The sequence below is a fragment of the Suncus etruscus genome, chromosome 15, assembly GCF_024139225.1.
Source record: "Suncus etruscus isolate mSunEtr1 chromosome 15, mSunEtr1.pri.cur, whole genome shotgun sequence".
NCBI classification, from domain to species: Eukaryota; Metazoa; Chordata; class Mammalia; order Eulipotyphla; family Soricidae; genus Suncus; species Suncus etruscus.
The window spans coordinates 63,893,899-63,920,578 of record NC_064862.1 but is presented as its reverse complement, the minus strand read 5'-3'; the positions used below and the strand labels follow the sequence as shown (position 1 = coordinate 63,920,578).

The following is a 26,680-nucleotide window of genomic DNA, read 5'->3' as shown; positions in this document are numbered from 1 at the left end:
CAACAGCTATCTCTCCATCAATGCATAGTTCCTGCCAGCAATGTCCCAGACATTTTTTATTTACTCTTCTTTTCTTCTCAATCTCATTCTCACTCACTCTTCCTCTCTTCTTTTTAGACATTGCTTTGCAATATTGTTGCTTAAGGTGTATCATGCATATCACTTTGCCTCCTATCAGCACCCAGTTCTTGTTCAGAGTAACTACCATTGTCATATTGGTCTTATCTTTGCCTTAACTGTATGCACCTCCCTTTTGTGGCAAGCTTCCTACCATGTATCTGTCCTCCTGGACCTCCTTTGAAAGATTCTCAATAAAATAGGATTAAAAGGAATGTAATGTATGATGGTCACATATTGTCATCTCAAAGCTAATGATGCATCCAGTTGTAAAAACATAAAGCTCTTTGCTTAAACTCAAGGGCAAAATGATCTATTGCCACTGGTTAAGTTAATCTTAGAATACTTTAACAGTGAAGTTATTATAAATAAAATACTTAATGATATATAGAATATACCTAAGTCCATTAGAAGCTATTAAGAAAAGTGCATATATATAGCTAATAGTTGGTTACAAAATGAATATACAAAAATTACTTTCTTATACACAAATAATAAATAAAAAGAACAAAAATAAAGATTTTTCTGGGGCCAAAGAGATGGCATGGAGGTAGGATGTTTGCCTTGCATGTAGAAGGACAGTGGTTCGAATCCCGGCATTACATATGGTCCTCCGAGCCTGCCAGGAGTGATTTCTGAGCATAAGCCAGGAGTAACTCCTGAGCATCACCGGGTGTGACCTAAAAACCAAAAGTCAATAAAGAAAGATTTTCCTATTAAAGTTACATTAAAATGAATCAGAGAACCAGGGGCAAATATATTTAAAAAATATTCAAAACCTATGGATAAAAGAAAAAAGGAGAGAAAAAAAGATATTTTTGTGGGGCTGGCATGGTGGAGCTAGAGGTAAGGTGTCTGACTTGCCAAGCTAGCCTAGGACGGAGCGTGGTTGATCCCCCGGCGTCCCATATGTCCACCAAGCCAGGAGTGACTTCTGAGCTCATAGCCAGGAGTAACCCCTGAGCATCACTGGGTGTGGCCCAAACACCAAAAAAAAAAAAAAAAAAAAAAAAAAAAAAAAGATATTTTTGCTACTGACGTGGGCAGTAGAAAATGCAGGAGGGAAACTGGGGTCATTGATAGAGGGAAATGTGCACCTGGTGAAAACTGTTGGATATTGTATGACTGAAAATTATCATGAGCAATATTGTAACTGTGTATCTCATGGAGATTCAATTAAAGAATTTATTTTTTGGGCCCGGAGAGATAGTAAAGCGGCGTTTGCCTTGCAAGCAGCCGATCCAGGACCAAAGATGGTTGGTTCGAATCCCGGTGTCCCATATGGTCCCCCGTGCCTGCCAGGAGCTATTTCTGAGCAGACAGTCAGGAGTAACCCCTGAGCACCGCCGGGTGTGACCCAAAAACAAAACAAAACAAAAAAAAAAAAAGAATTTATTTTTTAAAAGCGAAGAAAGAGGCAAAATTTAGATAAAAGATCTCTATTAAAAGTACAAGCCACTGTTTTGTTTTGTTTTGTTTGTTTGTTTGTTTGTTTGGTTTTGGACCACACACGTTTTATGATCAGGGATCACTCCTGGCTAAATGCTCAGAAATTGCCCCTGGCTTGGGGGGACCATATGGGATGCTGGGGGATAGAACCGCGGTACTTCCTTGGCTAGCGCTTGCAAGGCAGACACCTTACCTCTAGCTCCACCTCTCCAGCTCCAGAAGCCACTGTTAAAGACCTCGAATAAGACATAATGAGATGGAAAGACATTACCTATACATTAATAGAGAGAATTAGTAGAGTGAAACATCCTTTGTTTTAATTGTATTTAATGCAATCCCAATAAGAATTCCAGTGATATTTTTAAGGAAATAGGACAAACATTCGATAGAATCACAAAAGATCTTTTATCTACAAAGCTAGGATAATCAGAGGAGAATAAAAGATGAATTGGGGCATCTTATTGCCTGATTTTGAACTATCCTAAAAATTAAAATTAATTATCATTTGAATCATTGATAAAAATTGATTCATATACCAATGGATAAATTAAAAACTCAGAAATAAATGTATGCCCTTATTAAATCTAATTTATGGTATAGAATCGAAAACAATACAATAAAGAAACAACCATCAACAATTATTCTTGGAAAATTTGGAAATTCATAAACAAAGGAATACAGTTGTACTCTTCTATAACCTCATATGGAAATAATTTTTAAATGTGTTAAAAATCTAAATGAAAGACCTGAAGGCATAGAATTCATTGAAAAAACATAATAAGACCATTGCTCTGGAGTTACTTTTGGAGAATTAAACTCCTGGATGGGAAATAAAAGTAAACAACTGGAAATGCATTCAGTTGAAAATCTTTTGTACAGATAAATAAAATATAAGTAAACACAAACAACCCTACTTAATGTAAGAGTTATACGTCACATATCTGATAAGGTGTTGATACGTAAGTATATAAGAAAAATGTCCAAAAATCAAAAATCTATTCAAACCATATAGGCATGAGATTATTCTCATTATCACTATTACCAGGGAAATAATTACGAAAAATCTGAAGTATCTCAACTGACATCTATAAAAATGGCTCACGTCAAAATTAACAAAACAAGGCTTGAATTGGTTCAAAAGAATACAGTCTCACACATTGCTGGGAATGTAACTTATAGAATCCAACCTAGGATAATAAGGGAATGGACATAGATGCAAAAGTTACACAAGAATACATGAAGTAATAACTTAGATGTTTTTGAGACTTTCTCTTGTCCTCATTTCTACATCTCTTAGTACTTAAATTTTCTTCCTCAGGGAGAGCAGATATCTCCATATGAAAGGAACCAGAACCTTATGCACATCCAAAAAAATGGGAATTTCTTGGTATCACTGGGAAAGATTAATTTGTTACTTCAGTAACAAGTACACACACAAATCTTGCAGAGGAACTGCAGTTGTTCCAGTTGTGACTTAAATAAGGTAGTGCTAGAGATGTTGTTCAAATTGTATCATACAGGCTAAAATATGAAAGACCCTGAATTCCATATCCTACATGGCACAGCTTTCTCCACACTAACATGTGTGGTCCTGGTGGTTTCTAAAAAGCACCTTAACCAAAAATTAAATTAACCATTAGGCCCCCATCACTGGAAGTGCATTTTCAGGAGCATGTACAGATCCTCGGATCACTGCTTTGTGTTGGCTATAAAGACAAAGCAATCAATCTGTAACAATATATTTTGTTAGGAATAATCTAAAAATAAGACAATTACATATGAATAGACCAGTGGACTAAGTAAGAGGAGAGTTCTTGGGAACAAAGAAGGCCTTATATAGGGTCTTCAACATTATGAGTTTCTACCATAATTAGAATTGACACATGGCTGCCATCCAGGATTTAAATCCTGGGAAGAAGTAAAATGGAAGAAAAACCTCAGAAGTGTAGCAACCTCATCTAGAAACTACACTCCTTCCCAACAAGTATCTGCCTGTGCCTCCTCAACTAGAAAAAGAAATACCACCTCAACCCAAGTGACTTGGCTGAAAGAAAGATGCAACTTTAGCACTTAACAAGGCTCGTGGCTGTTATGACCTGCTCCATAATCAACCTATTATTCTTCTCCTCCCAAAACAGGTGGTGACTTGGCAGTTCAGTACCTGCTTTCTGAGGACAGTTTCACCATGAAATGGCTAATGAGATTCTGTGTTGTCCGGAGCATCCACAAGTCCTATGGCTTCCATCCTGTCTCTCAACACATGCAGTTCCAATCATTATCTGGGCCTGGAGCCCCAAGATGGAATGACCATGATAGGCCCAAGAAATTTAATTTTGCAAATGATATAGTGGACTACTGGGCTCAAATGGAGAAGGTGAGGAAGACTTTCTAATGGGGGTGTGAATGAAGGAACCTCCTTTTTGGTAATCTGAGCATCAAAGAATGAAGGGAAGTTTCTACATCACTTTACCTAGGTCATGAAAAAAATCCCTGATTCTTACCACTCCCCTTCTCTGGGGTAAAAATCAAGTGGCAGTGAATGTAAAGACCATGAATTTTATTCCAAGCACCAAGTGTCCCCAACCACCACTAGAATGACCCTGGTGGCCTCTTGACCAAACCTGGGTCAGCTCTGTGCAAAGCAAGCAAACACCCTTATCTTGTCTTATCTTTCCAGCTCCACTTGCATTTACTCTTTTGTTCCAATAAGTTTTATTGTGACCAAAGTGAATTACAAATGGTTCACAGTTATATTTTAGGTACATAGTGACATTGAAACAGGAGAATTCCCACCACCAGTGTTGTCCTCTTCCATCCCTGTTCCCAGCATGCATCCCATATCCCTCTCCTATGCCCCTCAGGCTGCTAATATAAGGGCCCCCTCTGTCTCTAGCTTGTGTTGATTCGGTATAGATGCTGTTGTCGATGGCTTTAGATTAGTTTTTTTAATTCTGATCAATTTTTTTATTTTGACTCATTGTTTATACGACTGTTTATTCTTGGTACTATCCTCCCCCCGTCAATTTATGAGGAAGAACAAGATGATCCAGGTTATGTTGTTCGGTTTAAAATACAAAAAAATAATAGAGAAAAACGAAAAAGGAAAATGAAAAGAAAGGAAAGGAAAATCAAAAAAAAAAAAACAAAAAAGATAACAAAATAAAAAGCAAACAACCAAAAAAAAAAAAAACAGGAGTCCATTCAATGGTCCTCAAACTATGGCCCGTGGGCCACATATTGTATTTATTCTCATTTTGTTTCTTCACTTCTTTTTTTTTTTTTTGGTTTTTGGGCCACACCCTGTGACGCTCAGGGGTTACTCCTGGCTATGCGCTCAGAAGTTGCTCCTGGCTTCTTGGGGGACCATATGGGACGCCGGGGGATCGAACAGCGGTCCGTCCTAGGCTAGCGCAGGCAAGGCAGGCACCTTACCTCCAGCGCCACCGCCCGGCCCTGTTTCTTCACTTCTAAATAAGATATATGCAGTGTGTATAGAAATTTGTTTGTAAGTTTTGTTTTTACTATAAGCTGGCCCTCCAACAGTCTGAAGGACAGTGAACTGGCCCCCTGTTTAAAAAGATTGAGGACCCCCAATCCTAGATGTTATAAATATCAATTTAAAAGAAGAAAGGGTAAAAAGAAGAAAAACATTCCAAAAAGACAAAATATTTTAAAAAATAAACAAACACAAAATATAAAACTACAAGGAAAATAACAACAGCAACCAAAATTAAACAAACAAACAAACAAAAACAAAACCAGAGACTACAAAAAGCAACATAGCAATAAAGACAACCACCAAACAATAATCATGAGCATGAAATAGAGAAGAAAAAAAAGAAAGAAAAATATTGTGTTTTTTTTTAAGTAAATATTGTGGATACTAGAAAGGGAATTCCCTTGACCTAGGAGATACAGGGTTTCTCTGCCCCTGAAGCATAATGTCATGAGAATAACTACAGGCTCCGTACATGCTCTTTTTCACTCCCTAGGTTTTTATGGTGCCATGAAACTTTCTGATCATTTGTGGATGATAAAATCAGGCCTTGGTAACTAGAGATCTTGGTATTTGCAGAAGTCATGGGATGAAGCCTAGGATAGAGCTTCTTTACAATTCTAGAAGTTCTGTTTCATCACTGTTGTTTTAATCACTCTTCTGTAATTGGTGGTTTTTGCACTGATCCTAGCACAAAGCCTAGGATAGATAGAGTCTTTCATTTTGTTTCCAGAAATTCTGCTCAGTTGCAGTTTTCTCAGCCAGGCAAATGAAATTAGAGAATTTGGTTGTTGTACAGATCATAGGCCAAAGCCTAGGCTAGGGTCTTTCTTATTGATCCCAGGATAATTTCTGTCCAGCTATGGTTGTCACAGGCGGTCTTCTGTAGTTAGCTATCTTGGTTCTTGCACAGATCAAAGGATGACATGTCTTTTCATCTTACCATTAGGTGTTGAGATAAGACAACCTGCACTAAGATCAAGTTGTTGCCATTTCCACATTGTCAGGATGTCATATCAAACCTGGTACATGTTTGTGTCATAGCAGTATAAAGAATGTCTCAAAGGGAGTTTGGTTCCTGGAGCTGTTGCAAAGAACTGTGTCAGTTCTGTCTCTCTCTTTTTTTTTTTAATAATTATCTTTATTTAAACACCGTGATTACAAACATGATTATAGTTGTATGATTACAGTCATGTAAAGAACACCCCCCTTCACCAGTGCAACATTCCCACCACCAATTTCCCAGATCTCCCTCCTCCCCACCCCCCCACACCTGTACTCGAGACAGGCTTTCTATTTCCCTCATTCATTCACATTGTTATGATTGTTTTCAGTGTAGTCATCTCTCCAACTGCACTCATCACTCTATGTGATGAGCTTCATGTCATGAGCTGCACCTACCAGCCCTCATCTCTCTTGTCTCTGAGATACTGTTAAAAATGTATTTCTTTTTTCTTTTTTCTTTTTTTTCTTTAAAACCATTTACTTACAAACTTTAATTTAGCGAAAGTCTGTGAGAAGAGAGGAGAGGGACAGGAAAGAGGCCACCCCAGCCCTGAGGTGGGTGGAAGGAGGGGAGCTGATGGCCCAGTGGGCAGGTCATCAGCATGGAGTTTCTGGTCACCAGCACTGTGGCCCTTAAATGGGAGGGCCCGCTCCAGTGACCTGGCCTAGGGTGTGTGTGTGTGTGTGTGTGTGTGTGTGTGTGTGTGTGTGTGTGTGTGTGTGTGTGTGTGTGTGTGTGTGTGTGTGTGTGTTGGGGCACCCGGGACCAGGTCCAGTGGAGTCAGCCAAGATCAGTGAATAAACCCGAGTGGGCACACACCCGGGACAGGCTGGTTCAAGAGGCTGCTCCCAGCCCTACACCCGGCGTTTGGGGGCTGGTTCGCAGAGATTCAGGTTGGGGCCTCTGAGAAAAGAAGCCTAAAGCCCAACTGTGGTGGGAGGTCAAACCCCTTGTTGATGGTCTCCAAGTCTAAGAATGACTCCCAGAATGATAAATTGAATCCCATTCTTCCGTCCCCCCTTTTGGGGGAGACTTTGATAATAATATCCGACGTGAATAATCAACGAATGCAAAAGATTAGGGGACCAAAGGTTCAGCAAAGAAAGTCTTTTGTCAGTTGCAGCCAGCTCCAAAGAGCAAACCGAACAAGCCGTCAGTTCTGGCAAAAGAGCTCCCTATGCCTCCCCAACAAGCTATTTATTTGTTTCCTTAATCACCCCCACCTGGAAGATCCAGGTGGGATGACAGGCAAAAACATTATTACAACAATCACACAACACCCAACCAGAGCTGTTTGGTCCCTAGTCAAGCTCCTGGAGTTCCTGAGAGGCTCTGGCCAGGGTCCAGGCCCGTGGCTTTAAGGCATCATCAGATCAGGGGGACTGTGGCAGGAAGTGGGGGGGGGAGGATTGTTTCAGGCTGGCACCAGGCGGCTGCCAGGACAAATTCATGCCAGGGCTGTAGCCACGGGGAACCATGGCCAGGCAGGGTGCACCTGTAACCGTCAATGTGGCCCAGGGCACCCCCAAATAATGTGGGGTGCCTTGAAGGAGTCAGAAGCAGGGCGGCCTAGATTGTTTACAAAATAAAGAAAAGAGGAGTCTTCAACTCTAGAAAAGAAAGTCATTGACGAAAGTTAAAAAAGTGTGTGTGTGGGGTGGGGGACACAGTCTCTGATCCTCACGGGAGGTCAGGGGAAACCTCCAAGGCACTCGAAAGGCCAAGAGACAGGAGTAATGAGGCAGGAAAGACTCCTGGACGGATGGCCAGACGGATGGGAGACAGACGGACATACACAAGCAGATGCAGAGGGAGGGCAGAGCACGCACCAGACCCCTCCCCACTAAGGCTGCAGGGGGAAGCTGGGTGCCCCTGCAATCCTGGGGCTCCACAATGTTTTCGGTCAGTCTTTTCTGGGTCTTCTATTAGCGCCAGGAGGAATGATTTAAAAATGAAAAATAAAATAAAATCCCCAAATGCAAGCCCAGAAACCAACAAAGCGGAGCTCTGTGGGGAGCCAGCAGCTCAGAAAATCCTCTTGCGCTTCAGGTAGGAGTCGGCATAGTGGCCGCCCAGGCCCTGAAAATGCTGGCCCACGTATTTGCCCTCAGGGCTGGGCTCTGGTGACGGCAGAAGGTGAGAGAAGCTGCGTTTCTGGCCACCCAGTGGGGACTTCAGCAGATGGCTGTGGCCATTGTGCCCAGGGCTGATCCCCAGGAGTGCTTCACCCATGCCCAGCGGGGAGGAGACCAAGGCCTTGTTCAGGTTGCTCTGCCTGAGACCAGCCTGCAGGCCACTGGTGAAGTAGGACGTGGCGGACCCCGAGTAGAAATGGGGGAGGGGGCCCCCAGAGCTCAGTTCCCTGAAGCCACTGTGTGGGGGTGACATTTTGAGGCAGCTGTGCCCAGGGGGGGCGGGAACCGGCTCCCGTGAGTGAGAAAAAAATCGCCGGGGTGCCACATCTGGGGTGTAGTGGATGCCAAAGCTGTCGGGCAGGCATGGCTCGGGATGCAGGAGGCCCCGCAGAGGGAAGGCCTTGCTACCGCTGCTGCCTGGGGCTGCAAGGTTGGGTGGGGGCCCCTCGACTGCACGGCCACTTCTCCCAGGGCCCTCCCAGTCCTGGGCCTCCTTACCAGCCAGGCTGCTGGCTGGGAGCAGGCTCTGTAGGTTCAGGTAGGGACTCAGGGGGATCCTAAAGTCCTTAGGGGGCTCCCCCAGCAGGGACACCCCAGAAGGAGTCGATAGAGGCGTGCTGTCTTTCTGGACACCTCGGAGGCTGGAGCCCCGAACCCCCATCGGGGCAGGGGGTGGAGTGAGCTGGGTGTTTGGGGGGCCCAAGCCCAGACCGTCCTGGTCACCTCCGGAGGGGCCAAGCAGAGGCTGCAGCAGGGGTGGCGGTCTGCCTCCTCGCCTTGACAGCTTGGGGGACAGCCCCCCCCCTTGCAGGGACATCGCCCAGGAGTGGGGGTGCCGGTGGGGCCCCGGGGTAAAGGGAGCCAAGAGGTGAATCTCCCAGGATCCCCGGCTTCTTCTGGCTCTGGGCCTGCAGGGCCAGCTGCAGCAGAGCTGTGGACAGTGCGGGGCTGTTGAGCAGCGGCACAGTGGGGGGTGCACCCAGGAGGCCCTGCTTACCCCCTGCACCGCCCTGCAGCAGGGGGTTCAGCAGCAGCTGCAGCGAGGCCGAGGGGTCAGGTTCTTGAGCAGCTGCAAAAGGTTGGGGTCAGGAAGGAGCCCTTTGCCCCGGTCCAGATCCGTAGCCTGGGCAGCAATGAGCGCTGCTAGCATGCTGCGGCCTGGGGGTCCCGGGGCGAGAAGGACACTCGCAAGTGGCCGCCTCCCAGCGCCAGGCCGTCTGCCTGCTGCTGAACCTCCTCGGCTGTGGCTGTCTTCTCGAACTCCAGCACCGTGAAAACTTCAGCTGCCCGTCCTGGCCATAGCGACCTGGCAGAGGTGGACATGTGCACGGCTGAGTGCCCCCGGCGCAGGGCCTCGGCGGGGGCGATGAGTAACGGGCACGTCGGCCGCCATCTTGGGAGCACGGCGCCTTCTGGGGTGTCTTTCATGTTTCTTAAAGCCCATAGATGAGCAAAACCATTCTGCGTCTTTCTCTCTCCCTCTGACTTAGTTCACTCAGCATAATAGATTCCATGTACATCCATGTATAGGAAAATTTTCATGACTTCCTCTCTCCTGAAGGCTGCATCATAGTATTCCATTGTGTATATGTACCACAGTTTCTTTAGCCACTCATCTGTTGAAGGGCATCTTGGTTGTTTCCAGAGTCTGGCTATTGTAAATAGCACTGCAGTGAATATAGGAGTAAGGAAAAGATTTTTGTATTGTATTTTTGTGTTCCTCGGGTATATTCCTAGGAGTGGTATAGCTGGATCGTATGGGAGCTCAATTTCCAGTTTGTGAAGGAATCTCCATATGGCTTTCCATAAAGGTTGTACTAGACGGCATTCCCACCAGCAGTGAAAAAGAGTTCCTTTCTCTCCACATCCCCGCCAACACTGCTTGTTTTCCTGTTTTGTGATGTGTGCCAATCTCAGTGGCATGAGGTGGTACCTCATAGTAGTTTTGATTTGCATCTCCCTGACAATTAGTAATGTTCATTGGTCATTCTCCAGGATAGACCACGTGCTGGCACATAAAACATACCTCCATAAAATCAAAAAGATAGAAATTTTGCAGGCTACCTTTGCTGACCACAAGGCTCTGAAGTTAGATGTGAACTACAAAGGGACACAGAAGAAAAAAATGTAACACCTGGAAGTTAAACAGCCTCATACTGAATAATCAGTGGGTCCAAGATGAAATCAAGGAGGAAATCAAAAGGTTCCTAGAAACAAATGACAATAAAGACACAAACTATCAGAACTTATGGGACACAGCAAAAGCAGTACTGAGCGGAAAATTTATAGCTTTGCAAGCACACATCAGGAAGGAAGAAGGAGCTTACCTGAGTAGCTTAATGACACAGCTAATAGAACTAGAAAGTGCTCAACAAAAGGACCCAAAAATAGGGAGACAGAAGGAAATAACAAAGCTGAGAGCAGAAATCAATGAAGTTCTGTCTCTTAATGATCTATTTATTTTTGCCCACTAACATCTGCTGATAAATTTTTCATTTATTTATCAGTTTCATTTTGTTAAAGCACTGTGATTTACAAAGTTATTCATAGTTGAGTTTGAAATATGCAATGTTCTGGTACTAATGCCATCACTCGTGACAACTTCACTGTACAACTGTTCTTAACTTCTCTGCACTAGCCCCCCCCTACCCAGTCTGCCATATTGAAAGGAGCTCTTTAATGTTCCATCATTAAAGTCTGGAGTTTATAATTTTACTTCTGATGAGTTTGTTGTTTGGATATTTATCTAACATTCCTTAACACCACAGATATATGTGAATCCTCTTGACCCCTGGTGCCTATTTCTTGTCATCTGTTTTTTCTCTCCCATTCCTCCACTCTATTTGTATCTATACTTCCCAATCTACTTTATAGCTTCAAGTCTGATCTCTAGACCTTTGATTCACTTTCAGTGGACTTCTGTAGAAAGTGTTAAATATGAATGCAGCTTAATTTTGTACACATGGCCATTTAATTCTCTTATAATCATGTGTTGAGATTGTTTTTATTCCATTTCATGCCTTCAGTGTCCTAGCCAAAATTCGGCTGACTGCATAGATGATACTTTGACCTGTATTGTTTGTTCTAATCCATTGATCAGAGAGTCTTCTATCCTTATTCCAATTATTCAACATACATCTACAAATGTATATTTGGTACTGGTCCAATTCAGCAGTTCTCAGAGGTTACTCCTGTGTTTGCACACAGAGGACTTTCCTGGAGAAACTATGGCAACCATATCAAAGATCAGGAATATAACCTGTGTTGACCATGTGCAAGGCAAGTCCCTATTAACATGCTGATAATACTATTTGTTTCTTTGTTGTCTTTTCAATTTGGTTTAGTCTCTGTGTTTTCCTTATGCTCTTTGGTATATTTAAGGCAGCCATTTTATGCTTTAATTTAATTTAGGTTTTCTGTATTTTTGTTTTTGTTTTTTGGGGGTGTAAAATCACACTTTGTACTGTATCTCCAAGCCCAGATGAATGAGTCTGAATCAGGGTCATGCATGAAATAATCAAAACCAGGCTGAGGATGAAATAAGTATAGTCTTGCAGTCTTTGACCTCCACCCATCTGCTTGTCAGAATTGCTGTTTTTATTGAGTTCAGAGTCAACCCTGGGTAGGGCAGTAAGGACAGTGTAAGGACAGATAGCTCAGGGTATACTGTTCCAGTCCAACCCAGATTTACAAGTAAAACAAATTCTGTTTGGGGGCAAATCCAAGTTCTAAACAAACATACAAAAAACCAGAATTGATTTTTGTTTTAAGTAAAATAAGGTGTAATCTGATAGATGTGAAACATCTTTTGGTGCTCAGGGCTCAGTCCCGGTTCTGCATTCAGGAAATTTGATTGTTGGGCTTAGTGAACTTTATGGAGTTCCAGAAATTGATATCCTGGGTTGACCATAGGCAAAACAAAAATACTATTTATGCTTTAATATAGCTCTTGTTCAAGACAGCTATTTATTTGATGAATTGATTGATTGATTTGGTTTGGTTTGCTAGCAACACTGAGCAATGTCCAAAGGTTAGTCCTGGCTCTGCACTCAGGGATAACTACTCGTGGGCTTGGTGGACATTATAGGGTGCTGGGAACTGAATCTGGGTAAGCTTTTTGCAAGACAAATACAGTCCTCCACTGTCCTATTGTTCTGGCCCTCCAAGCAGATATTTTAAACTTTTTCTTAGTCATGAAAAGTTTGGGGAATGATTTCTAGAGATTATTTTTGTTGTTGCTCCTCTGGGTAGCCCATGGTTCCCTAATCTCTATAGACTTGCAATTGGGGGCCTGCTAGGTGGCGCTAGCCTTGCAAGCGCTAGCCAAGGAAAGATTGCAACCGCGGTTGGATCCCCCTGCGTCCCATATGGTCCCCCCACGCCAGGGGCAATTTCTGAGCGCTTAGCCAGGAGTAACCCCTTAGCATCAAATGGGTGTGGCCCGAAAAAAAAAAAAGACTTTCAATTGATATTGATAATATAATACGAGAAGAATGCAATCACTACTCTGTTTGAAGGCCAGTTCTAAACTGGCAAAGAACTTCCTTAATTATTCTACTTTACATCTTTAGGTATACCCATATCTTTTCTGGTCTGTCCCTTCTCCCAAAAATGTTCAAGTCTTTTTTTTTCTATGTCTCTATATATTTTGCTGCTTTTAATTTAATAACTTTCTGAAAAATTTTATTTCTAATTCTCTTTAGGGCCTACGATGCTTCATGTTATCCTATGTATGCTAGAGGCCACCTACTTGGTGACAACAGGTCAATACATTTCTCACACTGGTGGCTTCTCATGCTTTCAAATATCTCCATTCTTGTATTCAAATTATAGCACTAATTCCATGCACGTCACATAGACAGAAGCCAGAAAAGAAACCTCCAGACAAGTCAGAATAAAACAAACAATGCTATGTCAACCCCTGTGTAAGGAACTCTGACCCTGAGACCAAAGGATGGCACCATGTTTGAGAAAGTCCTAGATGTCTGTACCTTTAATGTAGAGCACTTTGAAAATCTAGCTATGCCTGCAGTGGTGGGGGCTTGAAAATCCACCTATACCCCCCAAAAGGATGCTATAACCAAAAGATTTTGGTTTCAAGTCCATGAGGCACTCATGGAAAATGTTATGTAGTATAAATATTATTTTGACATAACTTTCTAGCATCCTAAGGACTTTCCTATGATCATCTCTTAAAGACCACTCAGATTTCTTTATACACACCTTGTCATTTGCAGTTGAGTAGATTCAAATATTCTTTGCTTACTCTTATAGAATTATTACCTGCTCAAATCTACCATTGCTGTTCGTCTAATTGTAGTCATATTAAGGGTTAATATTTCAGATAAGTCAGAGAGAGAGAAAGATGCAGAATGGTTTCACTCATCTATGGGTTTTAAGAAAAATAAAAGACATTCTTGCAATAATAACTTTCAGACACAAAAGAGAAAAGAGCTGGAAGTTACAGCTCACCTCATGAAGCTCACCACAAACAGGGATGAGTTTAGTTAGAGAAATAACTACGTTTTGAACTATCCTAATAATGAGAAAGTACGAGGGAAATAGAAAGCCTGTATAGAGTACAGGCAGGGGCTGGGTGGGGAGGAGGGAGATTTGGGACACTTGTGATGAGAATGTTGCACTGGTGATGGGTGGTGTTCTTTACATGACTGAAACCCAAACACAATCATGTATGTAATAAAGTTGTTTAAATAAGAAAATTAAAAAAGGGTTAATATTTCAGAGCTCTGTTCAGAATACATGAATGGGAGCAAGACCAAAACAATAACCAGTCTCTGGGAATTGACCTTGCTGGCTGAAACTTCTATAGCAAATGCAGTCCAGGAGCTTTAAACTGCCCTGGGCTAATAAAATATAAAGGTACCTTTTGTCCTGTAATTTTAGCTTGGGAAATATAGTTATGTCTCCAATTGTGATACCTTGCCATGAAATCTAGTGTAAGTATTCTGCTCCAGTACAGAGAGGAGAGACAAGAATAGAGACAAGTTGCCCCTTCACTTCTGAGTGTCTCAAATTCTGATCATTTCGCTGAACAAACACCTTTCTGAGCAGAGACCTCGATAATTCCCTTAGAGCCATATCAAGCGACCATGACAAAATAAGCAGTCCTCAAGCAGTAGTATTGGATTCCCATTTCATTAAGGTAATATTATGGCAAAAATTAAAACTCACTATCCTTATGGAATGGAGAATCAAATCTTCAGTAAATGGTATGAATTTATACATAACTTAATGTGACTTAAGAGAAGCTAGATGTGTGCTCACTTTGGCAGCACATATACTAAAATTGGAATGATAGTGAAGATTAGCATGGCCCCTGCACAAGGATAACACACATTTTTGTGAAGCATTCCATATTTTTTTGTGGTTGTTGGATCACAGCTGGCAGTGCTCAGGAGTTATTCCTGGCTCCAGGCTCAGAAATTGCTCCTGGCAGGCATGGGGGACCATATGGGACACCAGGATTTGAACCGATGCCCTCCTGCATGAAAGGCAACCACCTTACCTTCATGCTATCTCTCCAGCCCCGTGTTCCTTTTTTTTCTTTTTTAAGAGAAGCTAGATGAAGTTGTACAGGTCACACCTCACCTTCTTAGTTTCTCCTGGATCTTCAATATTTTAAAACGTGATCCTGTTCCTTGAGTTGGGGTTAACTGGAAATGTAATGATGGATTGAGCAAACAGAGTGGCCATGTGCTCTAATTATAAAAATAATGCTGGGTGTCTGTTTTTGATCAGGAAGGCAAGAGAGAGCCACGTCCTGCCTTTTGGTGGGTGAATAACCAAGGAACTGAAATTAAGTGGACTTTCAGAGAGTTGGCAGACTTAACCCGTCGTGCAGCCAATGTCTTCACACACACCTGTGGCCTTCGACAAGGAGACCGTCTGGCCTTAATTCTGCCTCGAGTTCCTGAGTGGTGGCTGGTGGTTGTAGGCTGCATCAGATCTGGTCAGTAACTCATCTCTTTATCAAGAATTAATAGAGCCTGTTAAGTATTTTCTCTTTTCTTCTTCATAGTTTTCCTGTTTCTCAAAGATCCTCAAATATTATTTTATGACTTCATGTTCACATTCTTCTTTCATATGTATAATTTCAAATGCATTGTTAGGGTTCTTTCTCATTTATACATACAATCTTACATATAACTTGTAATATCTCAGACAACCTTCTCTTTATTAAAAGATGAACCTTCTTTCCATATTTGATCTCTTTGCCAATTGAGTTACTGACGAATCCGTTTCAGAACTACAGGGATAGTGCAAGAGTTGGTTAAGGCAGTAAGCTTTGATGTAGTCTCAAATACAGACGAAGGTTCGGGGAGAAAAGAGATGGGGACATTGTGAATGGGAAGGTTGCATGATGAAGGGAGGTGAACTTGTAATAACTAAAACCCAACTACAATGATGTATGTAGTCATGGAGTTTAAAGAAATTATTTAATTAAAATAGCTTTATTAATTCTAATTAATTCCCAGAAAAACATGGTCTTTAGAGTTAATCTGTAGTGTTCTTTTTTTGGGGGGGGGGTTTTGGGCCACACCCGTTTGACTCTCAGGGGTTGCTCATGGCTATGCACTCAGAAATCGCTCCTGGCTTGGGGGACGATATGGGACACTGAGGGATCCAACCGCGATCCGTCCTACGCTACGCTAGCGCTTGCAAGGCAGACCCCTTACCTCTAGCGCCACCTTCCTGGCCCCTGTAGTGTTCTTAATAGACTATCTTTTAGCATCCTATTCCTTAATAGTCTTTCATCCTACGGTTTATGGTTTGATTATAATTCCTTGTCCTTAATTAAACTGAATATTTTATAGATGGCACAGTTAGCTTGGAAGTTCCACTTCCTATGATGCTTGTATTACAGGTACATGCTGGATAATTTATTGAGTGAGTCTGACAGTGCTCAGGATTTCTAGGTCATCTCAGGAATGTTCAGAGGGCACCAACTCTATACTAAACAATTGTTGATGTATCAAGGGGAGGACTTGTATATTCTAGACATGTGCTTTGTCACTTGAGTTATCACCTACCCACAAAATGAATATTATTGTGCCTTTATGAATATTTCTATTAATATCATCCACTTTATTAATTATATTAGTTAATTATATACTCTATGTTTTTATATGTTCTATTTTGCATTATTCTAAAATGATTTTCTTCTCTCTTCACTGGTCCTTTTAACTTAGAATTCATGAGACTTATGATTTTTTACATATATAATTCAGTTCATTTTTATGCATGTTTATGCCTACTTTGTTATTCTCTTGATCACGTATTTTTCCATGTCTCATTTTGCCTCATCAGTATCTGTCGTCCCTTGTTTTTTTTTCTCACAAATAGAATAACTGATTGTAGGCTGGAGAGATGGTTTATTGAGTACAAGTCTTGCCTTGCATGTAGATGACATGGGTTCAGTCTCTAGCACTCCAGATGGCCCTCCACACTCCACTTGAAGTGGAGCTTACTTTTGATCACATGGCCAGAAAACAGCCCAGAGTTTTGCCTGGTTTGAACCAATAAATTACAAAATTATATTGATTAATTGCTCAGAGACATAGGACTCAAAATGAAATCAGTCGTAGAGAGAAGAATGAAACCATGTCATCTGTAGATTTAAGTAAAATCCCACAAAATCCAAGGCATGATCATAGCCCCTTGAATCTATATTGGAGAGAAATATAATTAAAGAAATGAGCCAACAATAAGTATAGGATATGAAAAAACTAAGATTCAATTACAGCCTAAATGAAGAATACCCACCTTAAAGTATAGAATAGAGTGTGAGAGAGAAGTTGGAAAGCATGATAGAGAAACAGGGAAAGAATGAGAGAGAAAGGCCCATTTGGTATGGAGATGCACTTAATTCCTATAAGATGTTGCAAAGAGAAGAGATGTGGAGGGAAGAATAAAACAGGTAATAGAATGGAAGAATGATAGTAGCAAAATTCAGAACAGATCATATGGTGGAGATATGATGCTCCAATTGGAGCAAGCAAAAGTTTCAACTAATTGTAGATGAAGGAAGAGAGGTACCAGGAAAGCTCTAATGTTGATATGGATAAATGTGGATATGAAAGTTGAAGGAAAAAGAGGATAATCAAGATGACAAGGAACAGTCAGAGAGACAGGCGAGACAAAAGCATAGTGAGTGTTTTGTATGTAAAGATTTCCATAAGATTATTATGTTACTGATCCTACCCTAGTCAATCATTGTGCCCTAACCTAGGGTGTGACCTGGCATTTTGCTCCCAGTCTAGGGTGGTACCTGATTCTGATGTATAAAAGCAAGAGTCTGTGGAAGACAGGGGCTTTTTTTCTGGGGCTGATTCTTGGGCCTTTTGCTTTAGCCTTATCCACTGAATAAAGCTGATAACTTCAGAAGCCTGACTGCCTATTAGCTTTCTACCTGCCACATTCACCTCAGAATTGCCGGCTGAACAGGGTGGCAGACTCGTAGTAGGAGCTGGCAAAGAAAGACCTCATCCTCCATCCCTCCATCAGCCAGCCCCATCAAGGGCTGTTATGCAACAGGGCGGTTGATAGTCCAAGATCAGAGTCCTTAGATGCTATGGGCATCTATATTTCAGGGTGCCAAGTAAAGTTGGAAAACTTGTGTTTCAACTGTCTACTACAGTAGGTTTGGGTGTTTGAGATTCTGTGACTAAGTAACACAGATGCTGCTAGTCTGTGTACCACGCTTGCAGGTAAATCATGCCTGATACTTAAGGGAGTGAAAGTGAAAAGAAAACTTTGCTCTTCTTCCTTAGGAATCATCTTCATGCCAGGCACCACTCAGCTGAAAGCCAAGGATATTCTCTATAGATTACAAGCATCTGAAGCACAGGGGATTGTAACCATTGATACTCTGGCCCCAGAAGTGGACTCTGTGGTATCCAAGTGCCCAGCTCTGAAAACAAAACTCCTGGTATCTGACCACAGTCGTGAAGGATGGCAGGACTTCCGATCACTGATGAAGTGAGTACCTGGTCTGATGAGTGCATTGTGAAAGGATTTCTAGGCTTCCCAGGTGCAATGTGACAACCAAGTGTCAGCTCACCAGATCTGACCCAGAATCCTTCCTTCTCTATCTCTATTTATCAAAGATCCTGAGACTTTTCCATCTCTTCTCAAGGCCACAATTGCTTCAGCTATAAAATAGGGACAGTGAACCCCCCAAGCTACTGCTCTCCTTAAAGTATAATTGCCCATGGAATTGTATTCATTGGAAATATGGTGCTGAAAGTTATAGTTTTGTGACTTTTCGAGGTAGGGAATCTATATAAATGATTATATAAAAATGAACTTGAGAAGAAACTATGAGGCTAGAACCATTCCCTTGGTTGGCACAAGGTCCAGATATGACCTTTTGTATAACATGTTCCTTCAGCCAAACTAGAAATGACCACAATCACTGATACCAAAACAATACCTGAGTATACTCAGAGTATTGACTGGGGTGGCTAAAACTAAAAAATACACATACACATATATACATATTTGTATTTATTATATATCTAGAGCTATCTGATGTCAGATGGAAGTAATTTTTTAATTAATAATTTTTATTTTGACCAAAGTGGACTACAAATCTTTTACAGTAGTATTTTAGGTACATAGTGACATTAAATTAGGGGCATTCCCAACACCAATATTCCTTCCCTCGACCCCTATTCCCAGCATATATTCCATATTGCCTCTACTTTGCTCCACCTCCGTGCAGTGAGTATATGTGGTCCCTTCTGCGTCTAGCTTGTTGTAGATTTGGTATCTAGTCTATTCCAGTTTGCTTTGAATTTGGTGTTTAGGTCTGATCTTTTTTATTTCTACTCAATGTTCATATAACTTTTTGGTCTTGGTGCCCTCCATTATTTCCCCCTCCTCACAAATGGAGGGAAAGTAAACTTTTAAAGTGAAATTGACACTTCAAGAAAAAAATTGAGCCTCTGGCTGAGAGATTTAGGTGCAAACACTTTGTATCTCCCTGGACTGGCTTTCAGCATAGACATCCTGCAGGAAAACATAGGGACAATTTGGAAGAAAGGCCCCATTTACCTACCACATTCAACTCTGTTGGCCTTAAGGTATTTTACAAATCATACAAAGCAACTACACAGTTTGTTTTCTTAAAATAATTGCTCCACTTCTGAAGGTCTTTAACTTCCCAAAAGCAATGCAGTAGACATACCTTAAACTATATTTTAAATTCTGAGAAATGATAAGAAGATTGCTTACAAAGAATTTTGGTTAGGGACCAGACAGATAGTGTAGGAGTTATGGTGCTGATTTTGCACATGGCAGATTCCCTGAGTTTCCTAAAAATGCATATGGGCCACTGAGAACTCCCTAAGGAACTATCTGTTCTCACACCTGAGCACAGAGTTTGTAAAAATCATGGTTCACCAATGGGTCTGGTTCTATCTACCAATCTTCCTACTTCTCTCATACCTCAATTCAAAATTGTCTTTAAAACTTTGTTAAATTGTCCAGCCTTAGTAAATGTGCCCATCAAAACTGGTTGATCTACTGTTTTTCTTCATATCAGAATGTTTTCCAGCTTCATTGGCAAAAACCATAAGAAGCTTGTCTTGACCATCCTAGTTGTTTCAAGAGACTCAGTCTAGGAGATGTTCAAAAGCCAAGGCAGAATGAGGTCATTGCAGCTTCTCCTGCCAGCTCCAGTTCACGCCAGGGAAGATGTACATAAATATTCTCTTTATTTTATTGTCCCTCAATTTCTTCCCTACTTCCTTCAACACTAGGTAATGGGGACTCTATTCCTAGCACTACTAGTCTGTGTATATTTTAAGGCAGAGTAATTAACAGCAGCACATTCAATGATCAGAAATCCTGGGTTTGAATCCAGGCTCAGCAGGCCATTTGTCCTCAGGCAAATCACCTAAATTCTCCGAACCTCCATCTTCTAAAAAAAACAAATACCAAAAAAACAGGCCTTAAAATGTAGAGCTTACTTTATTGATGTGAATGTGTTCTTCTTTAAACATGTAAAGCGTTTGTCTGAACCAAGATGCTCTTTCAGTGTTTTTGATTTAAAACTCAATGCACTGAATTTCCTGTCTTAAGTAGAATAAATGTCAGAGTCTACTTGTTCAACTCAGCAGCAAGAGGACAAGGTATTCCTGAGGATGGGAAGAAAAAAAACATGACTTCTCTCTTTTCTGTTTTAAATCATTTTCTAGGGAAGCATCCCCAGACCACACCTGCATTAAGTCAAAAACCACAGACCCAATGGTCATCTTCTTCACCAGTGGGACAACAGGTTTCCCCAAGATGGCAAAACATGACCAAGGTCTTGCCTTCAGATCTTCTTTATCCTCCTGGTAAGAAAGAGGGAACTTGAGGCCAAATCAATAGCACAGTGGGTTTGGGTTTGGCCTTGCAAGTAGCCCACCCATTTTCAATCCCTTGTAATCTATATAATCCTCCGAGCCTGCCAGGAGTGATATCTGAGGGCAGAGCCAGGGGTGGCCCAAAATTTAAAAAAAAGTATTTATTTAGTATCTGGATCACCATTTTGGGAATTGTGTGTGCTGTGTATATTTGTATGTCTAAATCAAATTTAGAATCCACAATCCTATTCTGCTTTCCAAATGTGGGTGTGCAAGTTGAAGACATGGAAGCCTGTGTTTACTGACCAAATCATACAAATAACAAAGGATGTGTATTTAGGTGAAAAGGGATTTTATGGATAATGGCTGCACTGTGTTCTGGCACTGCTTCAAGAGTCTGGTGAACAGAAGAAAGAATATTCTAGTAATAAAACGTGAGGTGCCAGGTCCTCCCATCTTCCAGATTTGTATTCCCTAACCACAATCTGTCAGTTTAAACTTTAATGGAATAAAATTATACCAATCCAGTATTATAACCTTGAACAAACATAGAAGATAAAATTATAGTCATTAGCTATTTTTAATATATTTTATTTAAGTAACATGATCATAGTTGGGTTACAGTCACAAACAGAACACCCCCCTTCACCAGTGTTACATTCCCCCCTCCCCACTTCCCATACCCTGCCTGTATTCGAGACAGGCATTCTACTACAGTTATTCATTTTTAAGTTCAGTAAATTGTTCGTTTTTTGTTCTTAAAGGATAAGAGTAAAAAATAAAATAGTAAAGGTGTGACAGCAAGATGGGTTCCGGGAAGGAGTTTAAAGGAGACAGAGGCTTTCCCCAACCTCCACCCTGCCCAAGAGGTGTGGTTGTGGGAAGTCAACAGCAACTTTGCTTACCACCAAAGTCCATTCTCAAACTGAGCAGGGACTAGTTCCCCCAGGGGTAATGTATAGACAGCTTAATAGGATATCATAAGGTTTAATCTGTATTTACAATATACATAATATTTATGTTGTATACTTACCCCCACCCCGGCTCACCAATTTACAAACTTATTTCTAGTACTTTACTCCCTTATCCCCCCACCACCCATTACCCCACATTTAAACAATTTGACCTCATTTCTTGGCTCCTCACGAGGCAGATCATTATCCTCACTTGAGCCAGCTGCTGACCAGCTCCCAAATTGAAAAAATAGACTCAGCCTGAGAGAAACCAATACTCTGTTCCTATTTATCTACTCTCAGCAGCCTCCTATCCTCCACTTTCTTTCACTGTGTACCTGTGCTTGCTACCATACTGGGTTTCTGAGAATTCCCACTCAAAGACATCTCCTGATATGGGACTGCTGGGAGTCATTTTGTAGACTCCAGAAGGCCAAATCGGAGACCAAAGTCGTGTCCCAGATACAACACCCTCCCGCTGACTTTTTCTAAAGACATAAAAGGGACATGTATATCTCCTTTGTATATCTTAGATGTATTACTTTAACAGCTATAGCTCTTTTTGAATACCTTCTTGTATTAGGATAATTTTACCCACTGTTGTTTTCTTTGTGATCTGTTCAATAAGGAATTCTGGTAGAAGAGTCTCTCTGTTTAGAGTTCATGTTAAAACCAAATTTCCAGGATTGTTGGACTTGTTCCCTCGACCCACAGATGCACCAATAATAGCTTGTGGCATTGTTCCTCTTTTCCAAAGGTACATTAAAATGGGAAAATGTTACATATGCAAATGAGTTCTTATTTAATAGAGATAGAAACACAAATTTTGTAATTCCGTTAGACCTCATACCCTAAACATTGGCATAATGACTTGGTTCAGGCTTCAGAAGAATACGCATTGCCCATACACCCCTGAACCATGGCTACCATCTATGGAAATCACCACAATTATGTCTATAATGTCACCAGGAAGCAAACTTCTACCAGGGAAGAACATACCACTGCCCTGGCATTCACTTACTCCAGAGAGTGTTCTCTTAATGCCCAGACTACTTAGCAACAGCAACAACCTGCTTGCAGTGCAGGGCTCTCCGCATCTAATGGAGAGATGAAACCAGAGGACGCTCCACATTATCCTGAATTCAATGAAGGAAATGCATAGAAACCAGTATCTTAACTACAGGAACCTGACACGAACAACAGATAATGTGCGAAAAGATTTCATGGGGACCACAGAGAATGACTTGGGGGTTGGACAACCTAGTATACCTGAAGCCCAGAGTAAGTTTTATGCCAGAAAACTTCAGGGGTAAGATCTCCATGTATCTAGGCCAAGACTTTTTCCCCCATTTTCCTTATATTTTGTTGGGCTCATGCTAACAACAACAATTGCCACTCTCACATCATTATTTTTATTATACTTTTAACTCTAATCTTTAAAAACAATTTAAAAAGAGTTTTATATAGTTTAATAAAAAAGAAACTATAGTAAAATGCATGTCTTGAATACAGGCAGGGGATGTAAAGGAGGGAGGTTACATTTTTAAAAGGAATTATAAATGGAAATACTTTGGAAAATGAAATATGTTAGGATTTGCTTATGAGTTGATGACTGAAAGTTAAATTAAACAAAAATAATCATATAAATATTGTAATAGAGTAAGAAGACCATTTAGAATGATAGTCTTAGAATATCTAGGTACAATATAGAGGTGGATTAATCAATATGCCTGAAACCTATAGAGTATCATTATATTTAAGATTTTAGAAAATGGGAAGCAGAAAGTCTCTTGGTTAGATGTGGAAGTTGGAGAAAGAATGTGATCTAGATTGATTCTTAGATTGCAGGCTATTTGCAATAATAATAGCATTTGATGAAATATAAAGGACATTATGGGTAATTAGTCCAAGAGAGTTAGGACAGCTACAGAATTGAAGTGCCCAAGAGATATTTTTCAGACATATCCTATGAGTCATTGGGCTTGAAGCTCAGAAAAGATATAATCCTTCCCCAGTTTATAATATCCCTTTGATGTGCCATAGTTCTGTGAGGGCTGATGAAGGGGGAGTTCATCAGAAAGGCACCTATAAGCCAGATCCAATAGCATAGTTGTGACTGCTGAATGTTGTTCACACACAGATACCACGGAAGCAGAAAAAATAAGCAATGCAAAAACTGGGTCAGAGAGATAGCACTGTGGGAGGCTGTTTGCTTTGTACGCAGCTGAACTATGGTTCAAATTCCAGCATCCTACAAGGTTTCCCAAGCCTGCCAGGAGTGATTTTTGAGAATAGAGCCAGGAGTAACTCCTGAATGCCACTGGGTGTGCCCCAAAACAAAGACAAAAAAAGAAAAGAAATGGGAAATCTTTTTTTCCTTCACCTTCCAATAATGGTTCTTGCCTAATTCAAATATTTAGCCTTGATGAGGTACTGATTAGGATTCTCTCTCTTCTCTTTACAACGCCTTGTCTACAGGCCCATTTGGGTCAAGGAAGGAATATGAGGTTTTATTAGATTGTAAAACAAAGGAATCTAGACTTGTTAGCATTCCTCCAGGACATTAATATGAGGTTTGATCTCTCATGTCTCAATTCTGATTCTGCTTTTCTTTTTATATGATATTCTCAGAAAGGCACATTCTTCATTATTCCAGAACAACTGCTAGGAACATACCCTATTTTTTTTCTTTTTGGGCCACACCCGCTTGACGCTCAGGGGTTACTCCTGGCTATGCACTCAGAAATCACCCCTGGTTTGGGGGACCATATGGAACGCGGGGGGATCAAACCGCGGTACGTCCTATCCTAGTGCTGGCAAGGCAGACACCATACCTCTAGCGTCACCTTCCCGGCCACAACATACCAGATTTAAATCAAAGAATGAATAACTGTGTTTTTAGACTTCAAATTTAGTGTGATTAGTCGTATCAAGCAGTTGATATCATTCATGGCAAGAAAGTATTGTCTGATACACTCTGGTGACCTGTAACATGTGTAGGTCTGAAGTTCCCTAGAAACCACATAAATAAAAAGAATGTGATGATGCTATTGCCCTGAATAAGTCCCCAGTTTTGTAATATTTTCTATACTAAAAGAGCTGATTATATTGCTGTACTTTGGAGTTAGCAGGAAAGTGCTGCAGCTGAAGATCTCTGATGTCATCTGGTGTATGTCAGATCCAGGTTGGATTCTAGCTGTCTTTGGGGCAATGCTCGAACCATGGACAGCTGGGTGTACTGTATTCATCCATCAATTGCCCCAGGTTGAACCTAAAGTGATTGTACAGGTAAGGCTAACTTTCTTTTGGGGAGAGGGGTTACACCCAGGGGTGTTCAGGGATTATTCCTGGCTCTGTGCTCAGGAATTGCTCCTGGATCAGGAGATCATGTGGAATGCCAGGGATCAAACCTGCTTCTGTCCTGGATAAGCTACATGCAAGGCAAACACCCTACCACTGTCTACCACTCTGGCCCTAAGATTAACCTTCTAAAGTCAACAGTCTCCTAGGAGAAACTTACATTTAAATTTCTACATTTGGATTTTGCTAAGAATATTTATTGAGTAAAAGATTTTGTTAGCATAAAATAACTTAGGTCCTGAACTTCTCAAAGAATTTCGAAGAATGAATCACTAAATCAGTCATAATATCAGTCTTATCAAGTTGTAATCTTGAAGAAAATGCATATTTCCATATTCCCATACCCATGAATCGAATGGTGTACTCTTGGACCAGAACACATAATTTTAAAATTTAAAGCCCAGGAAAATATAAGGTCTCCTGGATCATGCCAGGAAACTGATGTGTGTTTGTGTGTGTGCTATTAATATAATGAAGGATCTAAAATTAGAGTCTTCTAATTTTCTAGTGTTTTCTCCATCCCTTGTTGACTGTTTCTGCAGTTTCCTTACCAGTCTGAGTCTTACATGTAAAGTCAGTTCTCTTTATATGTAAAACCAGAGTTTCATAGTTAACTTTCTTCTAAAATTTGTCTGGAACAGAGACCACAAAGTCATAGGAATCAGGACAACTTGGGCAAGGCATCTCTCTAAGGTTTGGATAGTACCTTCTCTCTCTTTGCAGGCCTGACTTGCTTCTGTAGGCACACAGAGACTATAACCTTTCCAGATGACCAGGCCACACCACTTAGAAGCAGAGTGGCTCAGCTGATTTCAGTAGTGTATCATGTAGTCACCAAGCATGCTGTAGATCTGTGGTCAGGTTACAGGTACAAACATGCTGGAATGAGGGTAGCACAAGTAAATGGAAAAGTGATTTCAGGGTGGGGAATTTGTTCTGAATGATAGTAAAATGACTCTAAAAAGGGATGGATTGAACGTAGGATATAACCAGAGGTTTAAGTCAGACATTAAACATTGGCTTGGTTCAAAAAGAAGCTGTAGCTGAGTGATGATAGATTTCCCCAAAGCGTTTCTTGCACATCCTTCATAAAAAATATATTTGTTCCCAATTTATAGCAACAAAGTTTTAGAGCAATTCAGTAAAACAAATTTAAATTCTCTAGTTTGTGTTATTTGTGCTCCCAACCTACCTACTCTGATCTGAAATTCTCACTTCCCCACTTAGCTCCATAATGTGAATAAATACCAACTTGGATTAACTAATCTAATTTTAACATACACAAATTAATTTAAATTGTTATCAGTCTAAATAAACTGTGTATTTCCTAAAGGAATTTTTTTTGCTATGTTGCCTCAGAATGCTCTTCAAATCTCCCTGATGTCATCCACTGATTTTTTTTAACATTCATTATTGAAGTTCTTATTTATCTCCTCATTAATGTCTGTTTGCCAAAAAAATTAGTGCTTTGTCTTCTTGTATTTCTTCATATATTATTTTATGTACATAAAAATTCTTACCAATGGGTATATATTGAAAAAATTAATTTCCAGATTTGAGGAATCTTCATTCCCACCACCATTGAATACGAGTTCCTTTATCCCCACATCACTGACAACACTGATTGTTCTTATTCTTTGTGATGTGTGCTAGTCTCTGTAGTGTGAGATGGTACCTCATTGTTGCTTTGATTTGCATCTCCCTGATGATTAGTGATTTGGAGTACTTTTTCATGTGCCCTTTGGCCATTTGTATTTCTTCTTTGACAAAGAGTCTGTTATTTTCTTCTCCCC

The 26,680-nt window shown here is 40.9% G+C and overlaps 2 protein-coding genes and 1 non-coding gene across 3 annotated transcripts in view; 2 read left to right on the top strand and 1 right to left on the bottom strand.

The window, feature by feature from the left end:
* The window catches only part of LOC126031288 (acyl-coenzyme A synthetase ACSM1, mitochondrial-like), a 136,351-nt gene that overhangs the window by 93,618 nt on the left and 16,053 nt on the right, over positions 1-26,680 (top strand). Inside the window, exons 2-6 of the mRNA XM_049789586.1 lie at positions 3,705-3,940; positions 14,963-15,173; positions 17,995-18,202; positions 20,425-20,565; positions 24,656-24,815. Of these exons, the coding sequence (XP_049645543.1) occupies positions 3,752-3,940; positions 14,963-15,173; positions 17,995-18,202; positions 20,425-20,565; positions 24,656-24,815 (909 nt within the window). The 5' untranslated portion in view covers positions 3,705-3,751. The remainder of the gene's footprint in view (positions 1-3,704; positions 3,941-14,962; positions 15,174-17,994; positions 18,203-20,424; positions 20,566-24,655; positions 24,816-26,680) is intronic.
* LOC126031336 (ribonucleoprotein PTB-binding 1-like) lies at positions 7,351-13,017 on the bottom strand. Its single transcript, XM_049789597.1, is given in 6 exon segments — positions 7,351-9,008; positions 9,010-9,257; positions 9,260-9,379; positions 9,382-9,480; positions 9,483-9,596; positions 12,954-13,017. Coding segments are annotated over 6 exon segments (1,560 nt in total). The 3' UTR covers positions 7,351-8,093.
* LOC126031720 (U6 spliceosomal RNA) lies at positions 14,481-14,585 on the top strand. The gene has a single exon (XR_007503552.1). It is a non-coding gene; the product is annotated as a U6 spliceosomal RNA (small nuclear RNA).